The sequence below is a fragment of the Hyposmocoma kahamanoa genome, unplaced genomic scaffold, assembly GCF_003589595.1.
Source record: "Hyposmocoma kahamanoa isolate Upper Pololo Valley unplaced genomic scaffold, ASM358959v1 78, whole genome shotgun sequence".
NCBI lineage: Eukaryota > Metazoa > Arthropoda > Insecta > Lepidoptera > Cosmopterigidae > Hyposmocoma > Hyposmocoma kahamanoa.
Window position 1 is genome coordinate 19,429,436 of NW_020653945.1, and position 22,397 is coordinate 19,451,832.

The following is a 22,397-nucleotide window of genomic DNA, read 5'->3' on the forward strand; positions in this document are numbered from 1 at the left end:
TAATGATCTAAACCAGGGACGCACAGACCGCGGCCCGCCGGTGAAATACTGGTGGCCCGCCGACAGCAAAATAATACTCTCGTACATTCGAAAAATATTGAATTCTATCCAGAATAAAACCAAAAAAAATATGTTCCAAAAGTAATTTAAATTTCGCGCGCGCGCTATTAAGTGCGCTTATCGGTGCGCCGTGCGTGCGTCGGTAATGTTCGTGCTGATCTCGGTTAAATTCGTTTTCTTGAGAGCGCGGTGGCGGCTTATCCACGGGTTATATTGTTGGTGTTAATACGATTGCTCGCGTAGATACACGAAGCTTCCAGAGTTGGTTTCGAGATTTTTCGACTCTCTACGCGCGGTATAAAAGCCACGCTAACCGCAGCGACCGCCAGTTCGGTATTAATTTGAGTGAAGTGTCAACAGAAAGAAGCAATTTAATAGTGTTTTTGGAAGGCAATAGTTCTAGTGTAGATTTTAATGCGACTAGCCGGTGTCATATATTTTGATCCAAATTCAACGTAGATTTCCTGTTGCAGTGTTAATAAAAAACGTAAGGCTAAAGATGAAAATCAAGAAATATGGACTGAGAAATACTTTTTTGTATGGTCGCATAACAAAGTCGTTTGTTTAATTTGCAAGAATTCTGTTGCGATTGCAAAGGAATATAATGTAAAAAGGCACTATGAAACGCAGCATTCTACTATTACCAAATTAACAGGCGAATTAAGAAAGCAAAAAATGTTGTCTTTAAAACGGGAGCTTATTGGTCAGCAAGCTATGTTTCCAAAACCCATTCAAGATTCAGAAACAGCTACAGAAGTTAGTTATGAAATTTGTCGAATGATAGCAAAGCGAAGTCGCCCCTTCCATGATGGGGATTTTGTAAAAGTATGCATAGAAATTGCCGCTAAGAAAATGTGTCCAGAAGCAGCAAAAAAGTTTGAGAAAATTCAACTGAATCGTATGACAAGCCAAAGACGAATTATGTCTTTGTCAGGTAATATTGCGGAACAATTAACTGAAAAAACTAAGATCATTGAATTTTTTTCATTAGCACTCGACGAATCCACTGATATTAGTTCCACAGCTCAACTACTCATATTTATACGAGGTGTTACTCAAGATTTTGAAGTCGTAGAAGAGTTATTAGGAATGTGTTCATTGAAAGGTCAAACCAAAGGAGTTGATACTCGTATATGCAATGTACTTTTGGATAAGTGTTCAAAAACTGGTTTGGACTTATCAAAATTATCGGGAGTTGCGACTGACGGTGCTCCTTCTATGATTGGTGTCAATTCCGGGCTAGTTACTTTGCTAAAAAAGTGTCTGCAAAAAAAAAACATAAACGCTGAAGACCTCATTTAGTTTCACTGCATTATACACCAAGAAGCCCTCTGTTCTAAAAAAAATTGAATTTCTAAATGTCATGAAAGTGGTAGTTTCGACTGTAAATTTCATAAAATCACGAGGACTCAATCACAGGCAATTCAAACAATTCCTTGATGACATCGAAAGCGAATATGGAGATTTGCTGTTTTATACAGAAGTAAGGTGGCTAAGTCGTGGATTGACACTGGAACGATTTCTAAATTTAATAGAAGAAATTGGAATATTTCTGGCGGAAAAGCAAAGGGATGTCCCGGAACTTAAAAATCCTGGTTGGTTGTGTGATTTGGCTTTTTTAGTTGACATTACAAATCATTTGAATGTCTTGAACACACGGCTTCAAGGCAAAAATCAACTGATATCCCAGCTCTACGCTCATGTATCATCCTTTCAATGCAAGCTGACACTTTTCAGATCGCAACTGAATTCTGGAAATTACAATCATTTTCCGAATTATAAGAAAATGGTCGAAAAATTCAACAAAACTGCGATTAATTTCAGTTATGTAGAAAAGCTACATATTTTGATTCAATCTTTTCAAGACAGATTTTCGAACTTTAAAAAAGTGAAACCTCTGTTGGACATATTCAGCAATCCTTTCACGATTTCAGTTGAAAATGCGCCAGAGTTAATGCAGTTAGAAATTATCGACATTCAAAACGACCAAGATTTACGCAACAAATTCAACGAAGGAGACTTGTTGAACTTTTACCACTACATTGATAAAAATATGTACAAAGAGTTGCGCATAAACGCTTTGAAATGTGCCAGCTTATTTGGTTCTACCTATATTTGTGAACAAACTTTTTCAATACTAAATAATAACAAAACAAAAAATCGAAACCGCCTTGCAAATGAAAGTTTGGAAGCAGTTTTACGTGTTGATACAAGAAAATTTGAGCCAAATATAAAAAAGATTGTAAGCACTATGCAGTGCCACGCTTCAAATTAATAAATTATATTTCAATTTTAATACATTATTATCAATTCTTTATTGTCTTTAATTACCTATACTTCTGACGGCCCGCCATCAATTCATGATTTGCCCGAGTAGCCCCTAGTCTTAATAAGTCTGTGCATCCCTGATCTAAACAGTCTATATGTAAAGTGAAATTAGTTTAAAACTTTGAAATACTGGTCACATACACCAGAACGTAATCGAAAACAAAAGACGATTGAAGTTACTCTCTTTACACATTAAACGTTCTGGTATATGCGGCAAGTGGTTCATATGAACATTGTTATCATATTTTTAGCGGTCTTCTAAATATCTCTATGAGTGTACACGTTCTACAAAAAAAAAAAATATTGGTTCTATAACTGAGCTAGAGAAAACTATGAGTACAGAACTCTTTTAGTAGTCATATTTTGATATGACTAACATATTCAAGACAAACATGATTCATAACAAGGCACAAATTAAAACAAACCAGCATACGGGTATTGTTTATATACGTTTTAGTGTGAACGTCAATTACGATTGACACCCTTTCCCCTTACAGTAGGAGGCACATAATACCATATTTTGGAGAAGACGTACTAGAATGATCGAATACAAAATTTGAAGAATCCAAAACACGTTTAATCCAATATGTCGTAGAACTTGCCTGTTATTGTTTCTTCTGTTCAACGTATCGCCTGCGTCGCTCTCGCCTCCGCTTAGTACATCCATGCTGTTAGTCGACTCGGACACAATATTTACTGCAAAACAAAAAATCAACCTTATGAATATGGAGTACAGAAAGCGTTATAAAACGAAAATAATTAAACGCTAATATATAAGAGACATAAATTTATGTGTTATTTTTTTACGATACTCTAACCAGCAAACAGTAAGACGATTCACTTGATGGAATATGGTACGATATTCCATCGACGATATATATTTATTATATTAGTATGGTAAGATATTTGCAAATTCGCTGCCGCAAATTCGTTGCCGGCTAGGAGGCATAAGACTTTATCAAAGACTGTGACAGTGTGACCTCCTTTCACCGTCATCTCATCTTTTTGTATCGCCTCTCTCCTCTTGTATCCTATCATTTTTTTATTTTACATGTATTTAAATTTCTCATTTTGTTTTCGTACCACGGTCACTCCCAGCTCGACCGCCACAACAGTCGGAGCTGTCCCAAATTCCATTTACTAAACTCTTATTTTTGATTCTTTACCAAGTTATAATACAAAACATAATACAACAGTCGGAGCAAAAACATTATCAAAAATTTGCTGCAATCGTTTTTCGACCAAAAATGAAGCCATAAACCCGGATGTAATGGTGCCGCCATTGAAACCCGGGTTATTACACGAATATAAAGATTTGTACAAACGCTTTCTGGCGCTTTTGAAGGCATAAGCATTAGCTCCCATCCCATATCCACTTGCACTAAATTGAAGTCCATCTTAAACCAATGCTTGCAATGCAAATACAATGTACCGATAGTACCTCTGTTCGAATTAATTATTTTCCGTACTAATACGGTTCATTTTGCTTGAGTCGTGCGGCAGGGACACTGGCTGTATTTCAGAATTCATTTTTTTACAAACGAAGTTAAAGCCATTTGAACAATGTATATCGTATAGTACGTGAGGCGCGCTATAAGTTTCCGTAATTAATTAGAAAAAAATACTGTAAATGGTCAGAAGTGAATTTATTGTGTCTCAAAATATTCTCTGTTAGCGTTAATGCACTATTTCATACGAATGAACCAATTTTGTTAAAACGTTTATGCCACTCCTCCGTAACAAACTCTGAAGCATATTTTTCAAACTCTTCGACAGCCTCTTTAGGTGATGAAAATCGTTGACCGCGTACCTGGTTCTTAACTTTTGGAAATAAATAAAAGTCACAAGATGCCAGGTCGGGACTGTACGCGGGATGGCTCATAAGGTCAACGTTGATCTCCTTCAAAAATTCATTTGTCTTTCTGGCCGTGTGAGAATTGGCATTATCGTGGTGCAAGATGATACGGCGTTTACGGTTATTTTTACGGAGTTTGTCAATAACTTCCGGCAAACAAATGGTCGTTTACCAATCACTATTCACGGTACAACGATTCTCCAAAGCAACAGTAGCTACGTGTCCAGTATTATTAAAAAAAGAAGCAATCATCCGCTTAGAGGCACTTTGCACGCGCGCCACTTTGGTTGGTTTCGACTCATTTCGAAAGACCCATACGCTAGATTCCTGTTTTGTTTTGGGATTATAAATCCATGTTTCGTCACCTGTTACTATGTCCCACATCAAATTTGACGCCCCTTCATGGAATCTGGTAAGCATGGCATTGCTCCAAGTGACGCTTCCCGTCCGTAATCCGTTTTTTGAGCCTCATTCAAATCATTTGGGTGTGAAAAAACTGTGCTCTCGGTGGATCGCACGATTTTTTCACACCCAAATGTTTGTGTAGTATTGATTGTATTTGACTAATGCCTATGCCTAAAGATGCCGAATCTCATGGTATGTCACATGCCTGTCTGTTTTGATCATACCGCACACAGCGTCGATATTTTTCTTGTTCGCAGACGAAATTCGTCACTGAGATTCACACGACCGCGTTTGAAATCTGCAAACCAGTTATAAATAGTCTTGCCTGGTGCTTCATCGCCAAAAGCAGTTTGAAGCCGAGCGAAGCTCCGCTGAGCTGTTAAATTACACTTAAAGTCGTAGAAAATCATACTACGAAAATTTTCACGAGTTAAATCCATGGTGATGTAGACAACCAATTTCTAAAATGACGCCACAATGTAAAAACAAGTGACAGTCAGATGAAACAAACATTATTATAAAGCCAAAGAGTTCCATTTTGAAATGTAATTACTTTTTAAATATTGTTTATGTAAGTGGCCAGTTCCGGAAACTTATAGTGTGCCCTATGTATACGTGTACTATTTAGGTCAGTTGATATTTAAAAAATCATTGGTATATGTAAATAACCTATTGAATACAGCGGTTTTCTTTCCTTTTTTTTTTCGAGGTAAGTTGTGTTTTTTTTCTATCGTGAAAATTTTTAGGAATTGTGTTTTCACACCGTATAGTAATCAGTATTAACTACTATATACTCAAATTTAACTAATTATATTTTATCCAGTGATTGATTCAACACTTTCACTGTTAGAATCAACCAAAGCCATCTGCACTAAAAGTCTTAAATTACTACATATCTATACTGACTCTTAAGACTGTGTTATTAATTTAAGCATCCATTTAAGACTTTTAGTGCAAGTGGACATTATTTCTTGTGCCGTAAAAGCAATGGCTATACTTTTGAACTAACTTTTTTTGTGCAAATGTAATAAGCACGCCAATACAAGTCTTCCATGTAGCGTGTAAAGGTACACTTTCTCACCATTAATATTCCCATTGATGGAATCACATTGTTTATCTTGTGTAGCATGTCCATTCGTCAGCGAACGCTGGAGCGGCGTCGAAGCGCACAACGGCACTGCACTGGCAGAACTTCGATTTTCTATACTCGGTGACATGCAGAGGCTTGCCGATGATATCGTGTTCTCATCCTCGGGCGACGTTTCGCCTGTTGATACATTTCTTAATGTTATAAATGTTTGTCTAAACCTTATAGAAAAAAACTTGCTAATAATATTGATATTAAAGGCGGTTGTTTCAAAAACAAAATTGGCAGGTCTGAAGAAGTGCTATATCTTTTTTAATGCTTTTAAAGTAACGTACGCATGTTTGTTCTACATTATGAACACAGAATTTATTATCATTAAATTATCTCATATTTCAGAACAAATGATCATTACATTTATCTATTTTTCAGGGTTCGAAGTGACAATTATCACTGATAATTACCATGATAACCTTGATAATTATCTTCATATTTATAAGCAATGTCGTGCCATGTATTTGTATTAGAGAAGTAACAAAACGTGTCAAATGTCTCAAATCTCAAATCTCAGAAAAGTCACAACTACAAATTGTTTTCCAAAGATTTAGGGTAAGTAAGTAAGTTTTCTCACTGTTTGTAATTTTTAGTTAAAAATTAAGGGGACAGAGTTATGATGAATCAGCATGGATAATTATCATATATTATATGTACGATAATTATCACAGAAAAAGTCTTGTCATTTCGAACCATGCTATTTTTAGACCTGGCAATTTGGTTCAATAGCAAATAGTTACGGTAAAAATTGTCTAAAAAGAACTTCAAGCTCATTATATTGCTCTAATAACGTGGCTAAGTACCTATAGGTACCGTTTACAAACATAATTTTCATGCAAAAGAAACCTTTTATCAGTAAGAATAATAATTTTGTGTAAAGTTAAAAAAATGTGTGTTGGTGCCTGAAAACAAAACAAAATCTACATAAACTTAACAATTATATCGGTAAAACTATATAAAAATAAGTTCTAGTAAACAAATAATATAAAAAATTATAAGATTAACTTAAAATTCCATGCATATATTTCTTTGTACACTTACACTTTTAATCCTGGCAGCTTAAACAATAATTATAAGCTCGATTGTGTAACTAATTGACTGAAAAGAAGAAAGCTCAAAATCCAAAACTTGTAATAATTTAATAATAGAATCACTGTTTATACATGGTTTAACATAAATAGTGTAATTGTCCAAATTATTATTTTGCCATAGAATTGGATCTCTTGGACAAAACAGTGATAATTGTCTGGTAGATATTTAAAATACCTTCATTAGGCAGCAAAATATCGGCAAAAATAAAAACGTAACTTTAATAAGAAGAGGATTAAGTTACACAATCAAAGCATGTTTCTAACAAAAAAAACCAAAGTATAAAATTAACAACTCCATTTTTCGTTAGTTTTATTTATTTATTGTTTAACTATCCCCCGATGGAGGGTAGTCGTGTATTGCAGGGATACACTTACATATAAATCCAAAAGGAAGTAACATTCAAATCGAAACAATACAATATGTGACAATAAATCGAAATCAATACAGTCTATTCGGATTGTACACGTTAAAACGTCAAAATTGCTTATAGCTATGAATTTTTAATATCGATTGTTATTGCACTAACTATTCTAGGAGAACGAGGCAAAGGTGAAAGAATGCGACGATTTTTTGTACACCATTTATGATTTACGGTTGTTGGCAGAATGGTGACATCAGAGTCTCCCTGTGTTAATAGCAGCATTAGATGAAGATGACAACAAGGGCCATACTCTCGAAGCACGAAAGCCGTAGTTACGGCTATTTTCCCACTATGGATGGCCTACAAACTTGAGTTTCGATCGAAGATAGAATTGTGAATGTATGAAAACGCGATTTCGAACGAACCGTTTGACAGTTTCGAACGGGTCCGTCTTTTCGTTGTCTTCGCGAGTAATTCCGTAAGTGATCCATTGTAGAAAAACGGCCGCAACGTACTTCGAGTGTAGGGCCCCAAATTTACATTAAATTTTTTTTTTATAATATTAAGTGACGGGACGAACGAGTCGTGCGCCCGATGGTAAGCTACACGCATGTCCATAACAGTGCCACTCAGAGCTTTAAATCGCAAAGATCTGAGTGGCACTGCCACTGCGCCCGCCGCCCTGAGACATAAGTTGACAAATCCCATGTGCCAGTAATTTCACCAGCACCCTTACCCTTCAAAACTGGAACACAGTAATGCAGACATTACTACTTAGCGGCAGAAATAGGTAAGGTGGCAGTACTACCCTCGATGAACTCTTCCACAATGAGTTTTACTGCTACTAAAATTACCTTAATTACGGTACAAAACGATCTCGAACGAATTATCAAATAAGCGAAACTGAATAAGACTGTATTATTTTAATAAGATTACTAAATTATAAGAAATGATTAACAATATCAGCTAATGGTAACAACTCATAGACTACGACAAATGTCCAAAAATTTGTGTTGATAAAATATCAACAATTATATCTATGATACCTGTAACCTGTACCTCGTTCTCCATAGTCCTGCGGACACTAGCCTCTTTAATAACTATGCTAAATTGCTTCGTGCACTCGACCACTCATTAATTGAACACTATACAGCCAAGTTGGTTGGTTTCTCAGTAGATCTTATAACAAATCAAAAATATGCAAATTCAAATATTTTAAATTTCGTGTTATAATAAGACAATTCTTATTCTTTAGAACAAAACAAATTGGTACAATTGGAGGAATTCAAATGTTATGTTCCTACCACTACAATTATAATGGCATCACAAACAAAATACCTTAAATCTATGCTATAAATACAAGAGTGATTTTCGTCAAGATCATTATCCACACAAATTCAACACGGCGATAACGAATTGTAACTAACAACCCTGAATTTAAAATATTAATTCAAATTATTAAAACAGATTGATAACAGTGTTAAACGAGTCCGTTACGTCGTATTGTAATAGAAAAAATAGATAAGTTAACCATTACTCTTCAATATCTATGAAAAAAGCGTAAGGGAGTACTATCTACCTACCATCTAAAAACACGGGTGTACTCGTATATTTAGGACAATCTATTTATTAGATGTACTTACTAACGATTTCTTTCTGCTCTTTCTATCAGTGAACGATATCAATAATATCGATTGTGAGATTAGAAGTCGCAAGTGCATTCTAGATTTTCGTTTAAGTTTTGAGACCAATTTTCGTCTGTTCTCGATTTTTAAAGAAAAAGTTGTCCTTTTTTATGTAGCAACATAGTAGCCCGTTATTAATTTTTAAACTCATAATATATTAAAAAAATAACTATCTATATTAAATAAAAATCAACAATAAATTGAAAGAAATATTCTTTCTAATTTTCTAAACGATAAAACATCGATGCAACGCTGCGTTAACGCAATTAGGATTATTTTACGTATTTTAACAATAACTTTTAAAAACACAGACTTTTATTCCATAAATAACATAAAATTATCTATTAATTTACTATAAAATTTAATTAACATACTGCGACTTTTAGAAAACAACCCATAAAGAACAAATGTCCGTTGTATTGACAAGGGATTTGCCAGCGGGCAGGCAAAGCCGTCTTAAATCAAAGTGTTTATGTATTTTCATTATAATAAACACTTTATATAATTTCGCTTACTCTTTTAAGTCAGCATAAATAGTTAAAGACCAGGATCTGGTCACTTCGTACAAACAATATACACGGATTTCGATGACCGAAACTTCAAATTGCTTTATCCAAACACACGACAAACAATTTGCATATCTACATAGTTCAAATATTATATATAATATAATATAATATAATATAAGATATATCCTATATTAAAGATTTTATTTGAAACAATTTTAAATAATTATCATAATTCATAATAATGATAGTGTGGAAAAAATTGAGCAGTTTTGGCACGAATACGGTTCCAGGTTGAGATTTAATAGTGACTTGTGGAATTAAAAAATGTGTAATTTGTGATTTAAGTTTAATATTAAAATTGAACGAGAAGGTAACAAACAGAGAGAGTTGACTATTTTGCATTTATAGATATTGTTGCAATTTCAATTCACATTTACACCGAAAAATATACAGTCTAATCAATTAAGATAGAAAGAAACATGTTTTCGATTATTAGAAACCAAAAACACTAGCAGAAAACAATAGACACAAACATAAAGTTTACAAATAAGCAATCAGTTTATTTAAGTTACTTAAAGCGTTAAAAACTTTTGGACCAAAGATAAAATACTGTAACTTATTAGCAACTCTTTAGGTACATACGTAGCAACACTCTCTGTTTGTATGTCAAGAATGTAAGTAAGTGCTGTGTGTGATAAATTTAGATTAATAACACTTTGAGCAGGAAATTAGAAATTACCTAAATAAAATAATTAAGATCTTGGATCCCACCACATAAATAAAAATCACAGCCTTTGCACATAATACAATTCATAGTCAAGTACACAGAAAAACTAGTAATTAATAAATAATTGTAGTCCGGAATAATAACTAAAATCAAATTCCTACTTTAATAGTCAATGCCATTGACTTACAAATAAATGGCGACGGGTCTAATACAAAAACCACGAAAAAAATGTCCCAAGTCAACCTATTTATACGTAGTGACATGTAAAGGAATATGAAAAAGCTAAAACGTTGAATTTAAATTGTAATGTCATCGCAGTACTGCTAATTTTGCTTGCTTCGCTGTCAGTCGAACAAACGAAGACTAAAGCGTGAATGACGCTCTGTATACGATTTTAACGCCCTATAAGTTCGGACACTTTTTAGCGCGGACCCGACGTCCATATAATTGTAAGTCAATGGTCAATGCTTAAGTTTTTCTTGTCTCTTGTACTGGCTATTACATTCACAAGTAAATCTGCAGTACTGCAATATCAGCAAGAAATATTTGGCACTAATAGTAATGCATTTTTTTCAGCTTCAGCTTTAGATCATCTAAACGAAACTAGATAGCATAGTGAATTTCAATTACTGACTTCCACTGAAACATTGACCAGAATTCCAGTAAAACGTTAAAGTCGAATAATTCTCGATCAGTACACATAACTACACCTAATTACTTACTTAGCTAGGTACAAGTTGGCATAATGTTTACACGAGTCAAAGGGTTGCTCTACCCGGGGATTGGCACTATATTTCTTTATAGATTTCTCTAAACAGGTATTCAAAGTGATGTAAATAGTCAATATAATAATTTACCCTAACAAATGTCAATGTAACAATTAATTGCATTAATCAGAACTATAATTTCTAAACGCAGAGTAAAATAGTACACACGAATACCGAACAACGAACACCTGATAACACGAGGGGAGACGACGAGTGACCACGACAAAACTAAAACTATAATCTCAAGTGCGATTAATCGTTTTCGTCATCAGAGCACAAAGGCGGGGGTAAAGTAGAAACGTCAAACTTTTGCTCGGGACTATCGCTAGAAGCCTGAGAATCAACATAGTGGCTAGAATAGAACCTTTCCACGTTGTTCAGACTGAATCGTTGATCGAGATTGCGAGTGTAACGCTCTTCATTATGATCCCTATTATCATCTAAATCTTGTTCGTACTGCGGGTAACACTCCTGCGTTTGGTACATCTCAATTTCTTCATAATGTTCTGGATAAGGACTACTTCTATATTCTTCATATTCGTCTTTATCTTGTGGCAGTTCCGAATCTGAGTAAGCCACTGATTCCCCACGTTCAAATAAGAAGTTGCTCCCTGATTTCGACATCTTCGGAGCTCGCTTTATAGTATCAACCGGGTATGCGTAATCGTCTGAATCATCTCTATCACTTTGCTCCTCATAATATTGACGTTGTCTTAATTGCTGTCCGGAAGGTTCTCCAAGTGATTTGTCTTCTAAACGATGTTGTGAGGAAGATTTTGCTTTCTTTAAAGAAGATTGGCGACTGCTTTTATTTGAATAAGACGCTCGCGGAGGACTATCTTCAGTTACATAAGGCGGTTCTTGTGTATCCAAATATGGATGACGCAATCTTCCCAATCTATCAAATCGAGGGAAGCCCATTTCATCTTCATCAGCGGAAGAACCGAACCCTTGGAATTGTACTGGAGTTATACTAATAGGAAATTGTTGAGCTTCATAAGTATTGCTTTTATATTGAGCGTAATCCTCTTGTCCTTCATCTTCAGAGTAGCTGGCTATCTCTTGAATGTCATAATGTTTGGAATCGCCTTTCGAAACTTCAGAAGATCCTGATTCCACTTCAGGTAAATAGCTGTCGGAGCATTCTGAACTTTCCATGCGACGCAAATTATCTTCAACTGCGAGGTAATTGGCCCCTGCCAACTTTTCACTTTCTGAAGAACATTGGCTCTTCGTTGAATCTTCCTCTAACACGTCCTGAATTTTTTCTTGCCTTTTTCGCGCACTCGTAACCTGTTTCTTACGTCTAAACGTTTTCATTCGTTCCCTAGGATCTTTTATCACATCCAAAGAACTGTCTGTGTCATTGCCACTTGGTGGACTCTTTAATGAAATGTTCCTCACTAATAAAGATTTCTTAACCGGCGCCTTCATTGGTTGTATAGGCGGGGACTCTGAGCTCAAACTACTAGAGTAGTAAGGAGAGCACCTAGAAAGCGGCGTCTTGCCGGACCTCTCTGCAGATTTTTTTTCTTGAAGTTCCCGGTGTACTGCCGGAAGTTCCGGTACAGATATAATGGGTAAATCAGGTGACACTAAATAGTGTTCATGAAACGACCAGCTTTTAGGTTTACTGCGATACTGCTGAGACGTTTTATATTCCTTTATCTGGTTTTTCGATAAAGTTTTGTCATCATAACTTGCATGCTTAGCTAAAGGTTTGTAGTCAGATCTTATAAATTGACCCCCTATGTCTTCACGAATTATATTCGAAAACTCTTGACTTTGATATCGCTCACTATGCTTTTCTTCTTGACTGTAAAGTTGAGATGGCATATCGATGTCTAATTCAGGTTGAGGGGCTACACAGTAAGGCTTAAAACCACTGTCCTCACTCTGGCATCGAAGTGTTGGTTTAATATGTCTCTGAGTTTGCTCTTCATAACTCATACTTTTCGGGGGTGCCTTTTGATATCGTTCATGAGTCACATCTTGAGGCTGATATCCTTTCAGTCTTTGATCAAACTTCAAAACACCATTAGTATGTTTTTGGAGGCTGCTCAACGAACTGGAGCTCGATTTATCAGATTTGTCGCTATAACTGATAGACGAAGACTTTTCTGTTTTAATGGCGTACGGAGCAGTTAATCTTAAAACAGGCTCCACGAGTTCGTAGTTGTCTTTAGTAGGTGACAACTTCCTCGAAATTGAAGGTTCTACATGTCTTTCTTCTAATATATAAGGGATCTCCTTTACAATTGTATGATCGGATTTGGTATCTTCGCCATCGTGCTCGTCTCCAAGGGCTGTTGCAACCAGAGTGTGGCTGGTGCTAGCCGACCAATCAGATATTGACTGAGCCAAAGTTAAAGTACTATCGCTTTTGGTACCTGAGCTACTATCAATTTTCCTCGATATAGTAGTTTCGGAACTGCAGAGCTTATCATATTTAATATTCTCAGAACTTTTATCAAGGCTACTGCTTTTAGAGATTGGTTCTCCTTGTGAGCTCATCTTTGGTTTTTGTTCGGATTTCTTACTGGCATGAGACGCCGAAAAGGCTTTTGTTGACACATTCTCCGACTTCTCACTTTTCGGAACGGAGACGGCTGAAATGCTTTCAGAAGCGGAAAGATTCGCATACTGGCGTACTGTGTTTGTTCCCGTGGACCACTCGGAAATACTTAAACAAATAGAAGTGTCTTCTGAATGAGAACTATGAGTACATTTCTTTTGGGGAAGACCTATTTTCACCGTACCGTCTAAATCTGTACCGAAAGAACTAGTTTCTTCCTCAGAATGACTACTGTGACTACATCTTTTGCAAGTCCCAGGACTACCGGTACTTAACTTAGTAGCAGCGCGTACAGTTTCGTCAGCATTAGTTGCAGATAACAGATCATCAATAGACGTATCCGAGTTGTTTGATCCGTATGACAACTTGTGTGCGCCTAATTGTGAGAACTTATCAAAATCCGGAGACAGTGATTTACTATCCGCGCCAAATACATCATCAGTGTCTTCAAATATTGGACTATGATTGGTTGGAGATTTTTGGGGCTGACTTATAATGACTTTATCCTCTAAACTTTTCGCTGTGAATGATTTATGTTCTCCACGGGAACAACAAGAACCCACATCTATAAGACAAGAGGCTTTACCGAATGTTCCGCTCAAACAAGACTTATCATAATTTGGAACGACACTTTTGTTCTCGAGAGGTTCAACCATGTAACCGGACTTATCATAAGGTATAGTTTTAACATTTTTATGTGTAGACTCACTGCTACGTCCTCCTGACTTTTCAGATCTAGACTCCTGAATATCTTTTTCGAGCTCATCGTCGTTATTTAGCGTATCGCTATCTTCATCCGACCCTTGAAGGTGATCTTTTGAACTCTCTGATTTGAGAACTACTTGTGTAGGTTGCTCTGGCTCATTGCTCATGTAATAGATATGCACTTTTTCTACGATAGGTGTCTCCAGCAAACTGGACGGAAGAGATGGCCATTCATCACTAGATTTCCGACGTTTATTTTCGTCAGATTCAGATACTTTAATGGCTACCACAGGTGGTAGCTCTGGTAATGGCCAGTCCTCAGATTCTTCGCTAGATGAAACTTTAGAGGGTTCTTTGGCTTTACCCTTTTTAGATTTAGGGCTGTCGGTTGATTTTTTAGATTCATCAAATTTACTTGCACGTTCTGCATCCCTTTTAGATTCAGAATACATTTCGCTGATTTTAGTCTGATCAATGGGTATATCTGGCATTTCAGCTGAAGTTCTTCTATCTGTATCTGATATATACGCGACATTAGCATTACTCGGAGGATCAGAGCTAAGGCTGGCTTGATGATCACTAGAGTTTAATGATTCCTCATTAATACTTTCTGATCGCGAGCAAGCTTTTGTAGAATCTTCGTCAGCACTCGTTTTCTCTGACGCAGTGCTTCGTTCAGAAATTCGAGATAGAGTACGACCAAAGTTTTGACCATAGCCAATAACTAAGTCTGAAGACGTGGATGTCTGTGAAGTAGCTGGATATAACAAATTGACAGGAAAATCGTTCAGATCGTCTGTAAAATCGGCTTCAGTTGAATCTTTGGAAGTATTTGATGACAGTGGTGGATTTTTAGAAAACGATTGTAAGTCGTCCAATAATCTTTGGTTATTATATTCAAAGCCTTCTTTGTTGACTAAACTTTCGTAGCCATCGTGATCCTGCGGTATCCAAGCTTCTTCTATGCTTGTACTATTTTCACTACCCGATGCTCCAAAAAATGGACGCCATGTCGGTTTTAGTTCTTCGCCTCGACGGTATGCTTCACCGAGAGAACCTGACGTAGACTCTGTTGTTTCAAATGATCCTCTAGACTCAACACTAAGAGAGCCTTTAGAATCCATACTCGATTTAGAAGAACTCTTTTGATCACCTAGACTCCTTCTTCTTGAGAGAGAAGAATCATCTACACTTAGAGATCCTTTTGATGGAGTTGTAGTGGTAGTAGTATCCACACTAGATTTTGATGAACTTTTCTGATCAGTATCTTTTAAAGACCTTTTCTTCATCAGCTCTCGCTCAAAAGAAGATGTGATCACATTACCATCGTCGTCAAAATCTATAGTAGTATTTTGATCTTCTTGGGATATTGTAATTGCAATCTTAGTTTTTTTAACATGGTTAAGGGATTCTTTTTTCAAGTCAGATGTTTTGGAAGCCGCCGACTGGCTTGACTCAGATTCTTCTACAACACATTTTCCAATTTTATCTAAGCCAGGCTTTTTGACATTTGTTTTAGAAAGTTGTTCAACTGTCTTATGGATGCTCTCAGAGCTCGAATCTGAATCAGAAGGTGCTTTTTGTGAATCTACAGGTCCTTGTTTCTCTAACGTTGGTGTAGGAGATTTTCTCATTCCATAAAGACTATGAGGAGATCGAGGACTACGAGGACTTTCAATGCGATCAGGAACTGGTGAAGGAGATTTTGAATTAGATTTGGATTGCTCGCTTGATAAAGTATGTTGGGAAACCAAACGTTCTTCTCCATATTCCATCGCTTGTTTTAATTCTTCCAAAGATTCTCTGTCTTTCTTGTTCAGTTTTTCAATGTCTTGTGATATGCCTAATGGTCTGGCAATAGAGCAGCTGACACTTGACTCGTCGTCGATAGAGCTTCCTTTGATATGAGCACTCGAAGGACTCGCATCTTTCTCAATGCTTGTCCACGAGGTAGATTCTGAACTTCTTGAACGTTCGGCACTTAATTTCAATAATTCGCTGCGCCTAGATTTTGCAGTCAACAAAACTTTTTGGTCATTTTTCAAATCTGTCGGAGAATTATCGTTAGCGCTCCCCGAACTACCCGTCTGTTCTCCAGATTCCGATTTATGTGTAGACTTTGAAGTACTAGAGTCTATAAACGGTATATTTTCCGTGGTGGGACTATTTTCTTGTGGCGGCGTAACAATTATTTTATTTTTGTTCTTTCTCTTTAAAGTAGTAAAGTCCATCGTTTTAGGAGATTCCCTAGGTTTATATTCAGGTACACTTTCCTGAGTCATCGATTCCTGCTTTAAGAATTCTACCAGACTAGCGGACGATTCATCAAATGTTCCCTGAGGATCTAAAGTTCTGCGTCCTTTACTTTTCCGTGAACTTGTATCAGAGATCGGTAAATCAGTGTCCACAGTATCTTCTTCATAATCAGCAGTAGCGCACGACCCAGTATCAGAGCTACGACCTCGAGAAAGCAATGCTGTTTTCATGTCCCTTCTAGATCCTTGGTCTTGATCAGAAGAACTGTCGGCGTCAATGTAAGGTAAAGAAATACCTAGCATGTTACTTTCATCAGACACTTTTAACTCACTTACTTCGGTCAGCGACTCCTCTTCACTGGTCAACCTAGTAACTTCAGGTTTCCTATCAGATAGTAAACTATGAACATCTTGGTTACTTTTACTCTCTTGCAATTCTGATTGTCTTTGTTTGTTGTAAATGTCCATTTTGCGACGTTCCATGATGACAGTTTGTGTATCATTTTCTATAACTGTATATTGTGAACTTGTCATCCACTCAATAGACGAGTCATCTTCGGTCCTCTCTTTATAGCTTTGTGTCGGCGACACATTTTTTTCCTTCCTTTTCTGTACTTTAGCAATTGGAGGTAGTTCGGCTTCTGGCTCTGGTTCTTCTTCTACACTGGGATGTACATCAACTTTAACAATTTCTTGTTTGAAGTGCCTGTCACTACCTTCCGAAATCATTGTCTGAGGAGTGACATAATTCCTATCCAAACTTTTAGATTTTGCATTTGTATCGAGATGTAATTCAGCTTTCCTATCCAAACTCTTTGACTTAACACTGGGGTGAATTTTTTGATACACAACTTTTCCTTCAATTTGTTGCTTAATTTCTTGTTTCTTAGATAGTGTCTTAGGAGACTTCTGTAAAGCAGCAAGATCGTCAAATTTATCTTCCAAGGATTGGCTTGATTTATCATCCATGCTTTTGTTCATCTTATTGTTCGTTTTAGAAGCTTTCTGATCTTCGAAACTTCTACTGATTTTGCCAGTTAACTTATTATCCAATTTTTTGGGGGACTTGGCAATAAAAACATGATCTTCGGCTTTGCTACTTATTTGAGTTTCAATAATTATTTTGTCGCCTTCAGTTTTCACTAAGATCTTGTCTTCTGGAGGAGGGAATGGCGGCATAGTATCCTTGACCGGGCTGATAAGTGTCTTAGTCTGCTTCAGTGCAGCTTCAAATAGCATTTGTTGTTTCTCTTTGCGTTTTGCAATTTCAGTATCACTACCTTCTTGGGATTTAGTTCGTTCTTTACTACCCGTGCGTTTGACTTCCATTTCCCCAAGAGATTTTGACTTCTCTTTAGAAATTTTCCTTGCAGATTGTTCTAGCTCTTGACTCTGAGCGCGAGCGATTTCAAGTGGCGGAACAGTTAAGAAATCTGGTCTATCTTTCAAAGACGATGGCAATGATTTCTGGGTCTGTAAAGCTTTTACTGTAGTCGCGTTTGTGTCAAGTGAACCTCCTTTATTCAATTTGCTTGAAATCTTTTGCTTATCTTCAGGCTTAGTTTTCAGAGTCAACTTTTTCTTTTCTTTTCGTTTGATTCTCTCAATGTCAGGTACTATTTGATCCTCGCTAAGATCGGATAGTTTTCTGATGCTACCTCTAGGCGAATTCAGAGACGACGTCGGCGACCTTGATGGCGATTTTGAAATTGGCGAACGAGATAGAGGCGATCTGCTTAGTGGAGACCGCGATGGAGACTTAATTTGAGAGTTCAATTTAGTCATATCATATCGACGTTTAAAAGATCGAGGGCGTCGCTGTTCGACTAATTCTTCCAATAATTGCAGCTCTTCGTTGTCAATTACAACAACTTTTAACTCCTCCGGCTGTTCTTCTTCTACCTCATCAATTTTGCCGATCGCAGCTTTTCCTTTATCGTCTAATAAAGGTTTTTCTTCCAATATTACTCCTTCTTCATTGATATCTTCCACAGTGTCATCCTTAGAGGAAAAAGCATTCATAGGAGGAAGACGGTGTAGTTGAATAACAGGTGTATCTAAACTCTTCGCTCTGCGACTGGCGGTTGGAGAATCTTGTGTTGCTTTTTGACGTTGTAAGGAGAAGACAGAGCCTTCAGAAAGGTTTAACCTCGCATGGGCAAACAAAATTGGAGTGCCACCAGGCTTACGAAGCATTGGCGAAATCAATTCATCCCGCAAACTTTTCTTAACGTTAAGTCTATCTTTTATTTCGTCTTTAGTCTCACTTTTCTCCTCAGATTGCGTTCGAAGACCCGTTACTTTCTGGATCTCCATATCTGCTAAATGTTCGTCATCCGATTTGAGGAATTCGATGCTTTCAAGTATTGGTGAAGGAATATTTTCATTATACTCCCAAGTAGAACTTTCTTTGCTTAGTTGCTTAATTTCTGGTATTTTTATAGCAATATCATCCTCGGAACTAGGTATAGATATTGATCGTTCGGAAATTCGCCTGAGTTCAGTCGCATTGCCACTACTGAGATTTTCTAGTATCTGCGGGTTATACTTAGCTTCAAGTTCGACTAGTTTTCGACATTGCGGAGGCGAACCTTCAATTTCTGTCGAACTCATTGTTTGTCCTCTGTGCCAAGCGCCAGATGTAATTTTATCGTACTCCATTTGTAAAATTGGTTCTAATTCTTTACGAGATTGTGGAGGAGAAAACTCCAGCTTGGGTGCTGCTTCGGTAGTACCGAATACATCATCAGAATCAACGCTTTCATCGTCCGAAGAAAATGAAGTAATACGAATCTTGTTACTCTTTCCTTTAATTTTGCTGCCCACTCCCTTTTTACCAGTGCCGCGTCCTTTTGACCCTCGTTTTGGAGGCAATTTATCCGATTTTGACTTGATGTCAGCTCGCAATTTCTCTGCAGCAGTCATTGGTTTGCATTCCTTAATGGGTGGTTGTTGCACATTGCGTCCGTTGATAGTGAATTTTATATCATGTGGATATTGAGCTTCCTGTCTAATACTATCAGTTTTTGAACTTGTCGCAGAATCACTTTCAATTTGGCTCAGCTTAGAATTTAATGTTTCCAACAACGCTGGGTCTAAGTTCTTAGTAATGTCTCTTTTTGGACTAGGCATATGTTGCATTTGTCCGCTTTTATCTATTTCCAAAGTAACTGGATCGACTTTGGACAGGTCAATATTCTGAGTGAATAAGAAATCTCGACTTTCAACTTCCAAAAATTTAGAACTGTGGTCCACTTGTATGCTATTTCTTGGAGACTTTGGAGATTTTGGCGACTTTGGTGACTTTGGAGATTTTGGTGATTTTGGCGATTTAGGAGACTTTGGAGATTTTGGCGACTTAGGCGAACGCGGAGACTTAGGATGATCGTGGTACTTACACCGAGGATGAGCACTCACGATGTGACGTCCATTTTGCGGTGGAAGCATAATGATATCTGGAGGTTGTCTTTTATCATCCATTGGCGAAGGAGCAGTTCCATTCATGATATGCCTTTTATGCAAAACGTATGGAATATCATACTCGTCATCAACCTGCTTCTTAACATCTTTGAACCCAGCTTTGAATGCATCAAATTCCTTGAAGTAGTTCTTAGGCAAATCAAATTGCGGTCGCGAATGGTCTGGGTGTCTAGACGGCAACTCGAAATTTGAACGTTTTGTTGCAATAGGCGGAGCACTAGGGATTTGACGAAATATGTAGTCTTCGTCGCTCGATTCCGCTGGAGTCAAGTCAATGGATTTTTGATGCATAAGGACATGTCTCCGCGAGTTAACGCTACTAAACCGTGGTCTATTCGCAAGACTGTTAGGATCACTCTTGGTTCTTTCAACCGTGGGATGTGTGTACGGAGGAGCGCTGTCTGCGAGACGACTGCTAGAACTAGTCTCTAAAATAAGTTTGGGATTGTATTCATCGAAGTGAGTTTTAGCCATTAACTCTTCTTTCAAGTTTTCTTTCCTAACGATATGCGTATGTAAAGTACATAATCCACGCATATTTTTGTCGAATTCGGATTGAAGGATTGATGACGTTTCAGTTATACCAGCGGCTTTGTTAGCTTTTTGCTTAGCGTACTCGATACTGTCCATAGCGGGCAATATACGAACATTAACTTCAGATTCATTTGATGATTCTTTAACGAGATGAGAGGGTGGAGGAGCGGCTTCTTTACTTGTAGAACGAGTAAGAGACTCGATTTTATCTTTGTCAAAACTGAAAACTGTATCAGATGAACGTCGTCGCTGATAACTAAGTATTTTCGTGGCTCGCAAATCAATTTCAGTGTCAAGGCCCGGAATTTTTTCAGACCAAATGTGAGTCGTATGCAGATGAAGGTCTTCTTCCTCAGTAGATAGTTCATCCATTCTCTTAGGTGGACTTAAATCAGAATACTGTCCGTATTGCTCCAGCTCTACATTTTGCAGACTCGCAGAATGCATAGGACTTGGTTCTTTGTGATGTTTACTATTGCTCGGAAAAGTCGAATAGGGAGTCGATATATGATAAAAGTTCGGCGAATGAGCAAGATTAGCAATCAAATCTTCATGAGATTTATCGAATAATGTCCTCTCACTATATTCTGGTTTATCCATTCCAATAAAAGTCGGTTGTGTATCATAGAATTCCTTCCCTGAGTCGGGGCTAGACGACGGTGATATTTGCTCGAAAGGGTCAATAAATGCATTTTGTACACTAGTAGTACTACGTCGTCTAACAATTACATCGTCAGGATCATACAAACTTTTCTTGCAATCATAATAATCGGACTTAGAATCCTGGCTCGATGTTCTTGAGCCGGATCTGTCCGAGCTTTTGCTCTTCAAAGTCTCGCGGGATTTTTTGCTATCAGTATGATAAACGCTATCACGAGATTTCTTGCTAGATTCGGCGCTACTCTTCGATATTTTTTCGTAAATATCGCTCTTTGATTCCTGACTGGAAGTTCTTGAGCCAAGCGCACGTTTAATTTCCTTATAAAAACTGCCGTCAGATCTAACGGATAGTTTTTCTCGTGGTAACACTCTCGGATCGTCCATCAGGAACGGATCGAGAGGAATGTCGTTGTCACTCTTATACTTGACACTGGGCATCCCAATTTCAGGCTCCTGATCTCCACATTCAGAGAGATGGGAGAGTGATTGATCATCGTCTGATGGCAAATCATTACCGGAGTCTAACGAACATGACCGAGTGTGAACAACCGACCGCGGCTGAATTCTAGCATATCTGGGATTTTCTGATTCATCGTCCGATCTCTCGACGACTTCATAACTGTCGTGCGAAATATCGTCTTGAGAACCGCTACGAACGAACGCGGGCGCATCTAACCTAGGCTCACTCACCGCTCCCGGGAAACTCGAGGAGTAGGTGCGACCTATCATCTCCCGCTGCGCTTCGATCGAGCTCTGAGTGCCCAGAACGAAGGCGAGAGTCCGAGCGTCGTCGTACCTCGTGATCGGAGAGTCTATGCGGCGATCACCCGCCGGGTAGTAGTAGTCGAGATCGGCAACCATGCTCCTGGTGTCGCGCTTCTGCTTGCCCCCGTGCTTAGCCCTGCCGGCGTCGTCGAAGCTGAAGTCGCGCAGGTTGCGGCAGCTGGCGCTGCGGCGCCACACGAGTCGCGCGCGCGGCGCCGCCTCCACCTCCTCGAGCAGCAGCGAGCCCCCCGACCGGCTGGAGCGCGTCGAAGGGCACGCCGAGTACATGTTGCACTGGCTCAGCTCGTACTCGAGCCGCTCCGAGGACTTCTTGAAGCTGGACGACTGTTTCGCGAGCAGGAAGTCCGGGTAGCCGCTAGACGAAACGGCGGCAGGGTACGGCGGCGTGGCAGTGCGCGTGTGCATGTGCGTGGGCATGTGTGTGTAGATGGTGTAGGTGTGAGAGTGAGTGTGTATGGTGGTGATGGGGAGGGTC

The 22,397-nt window shown here is 38.0% G+C and overlaps 2 protein-coding genes across 4 annotated transcripts in view; both read right to left on the reverse strand.

Moving 5' to 3' along the window:
- Window positions 1-22,397, reverse strand: part of LOC113233173 (FERM, ARHGEF and pleckstrin domain-containing protein 2-like) — a 97,951-nt gene that overhangs the window by 19,015 nt on the left and 56,539 nt on the right. For all 3 annotated transcript variants that reach the window (XM_026468195.1, XM_026468194.1, XM_026468193.1), the window contains 2 exons: window positions 5,730-5,915; window positions 2,991-3,084 (listed from right to left, as the gene is read on the reverse strand). In XM_026468195.1, the coding sequence (XP_026323980.1) occupies window positions 2,991-3,084; window positions 5,730-5,915 (280 nt within the window). The remainder of the gene's footprint in view (window positions 1-2,990; window positions 3,085-5,729; window positions 5,916-22,397) is intronic.
- On the reverse strand, window positions 10,515-22,392 carry LOC113233172. The gene has a single exon (XM_026468192.1). The coding sequence runs from the start codon at window positions 22,337-22,339 to the stop codon at window positions 11,180-11,182; it is 11,160 nt and encodes a 3,719-aa protein (XP_026323977.1). The 5' UTR covers window positions 22,340-22,392; the 3' UTR covers window positions 10,515-11,179.

Excerpts from the sequence above, each read along its gene's own strand:
- LOC113233172 (XM_026468192.1), bottom strand. The coding sequence starts at position 22,339 with ATGCCCACGCACATGCACACGCGCACTGCCACGCCGCCGTACCCTGCC.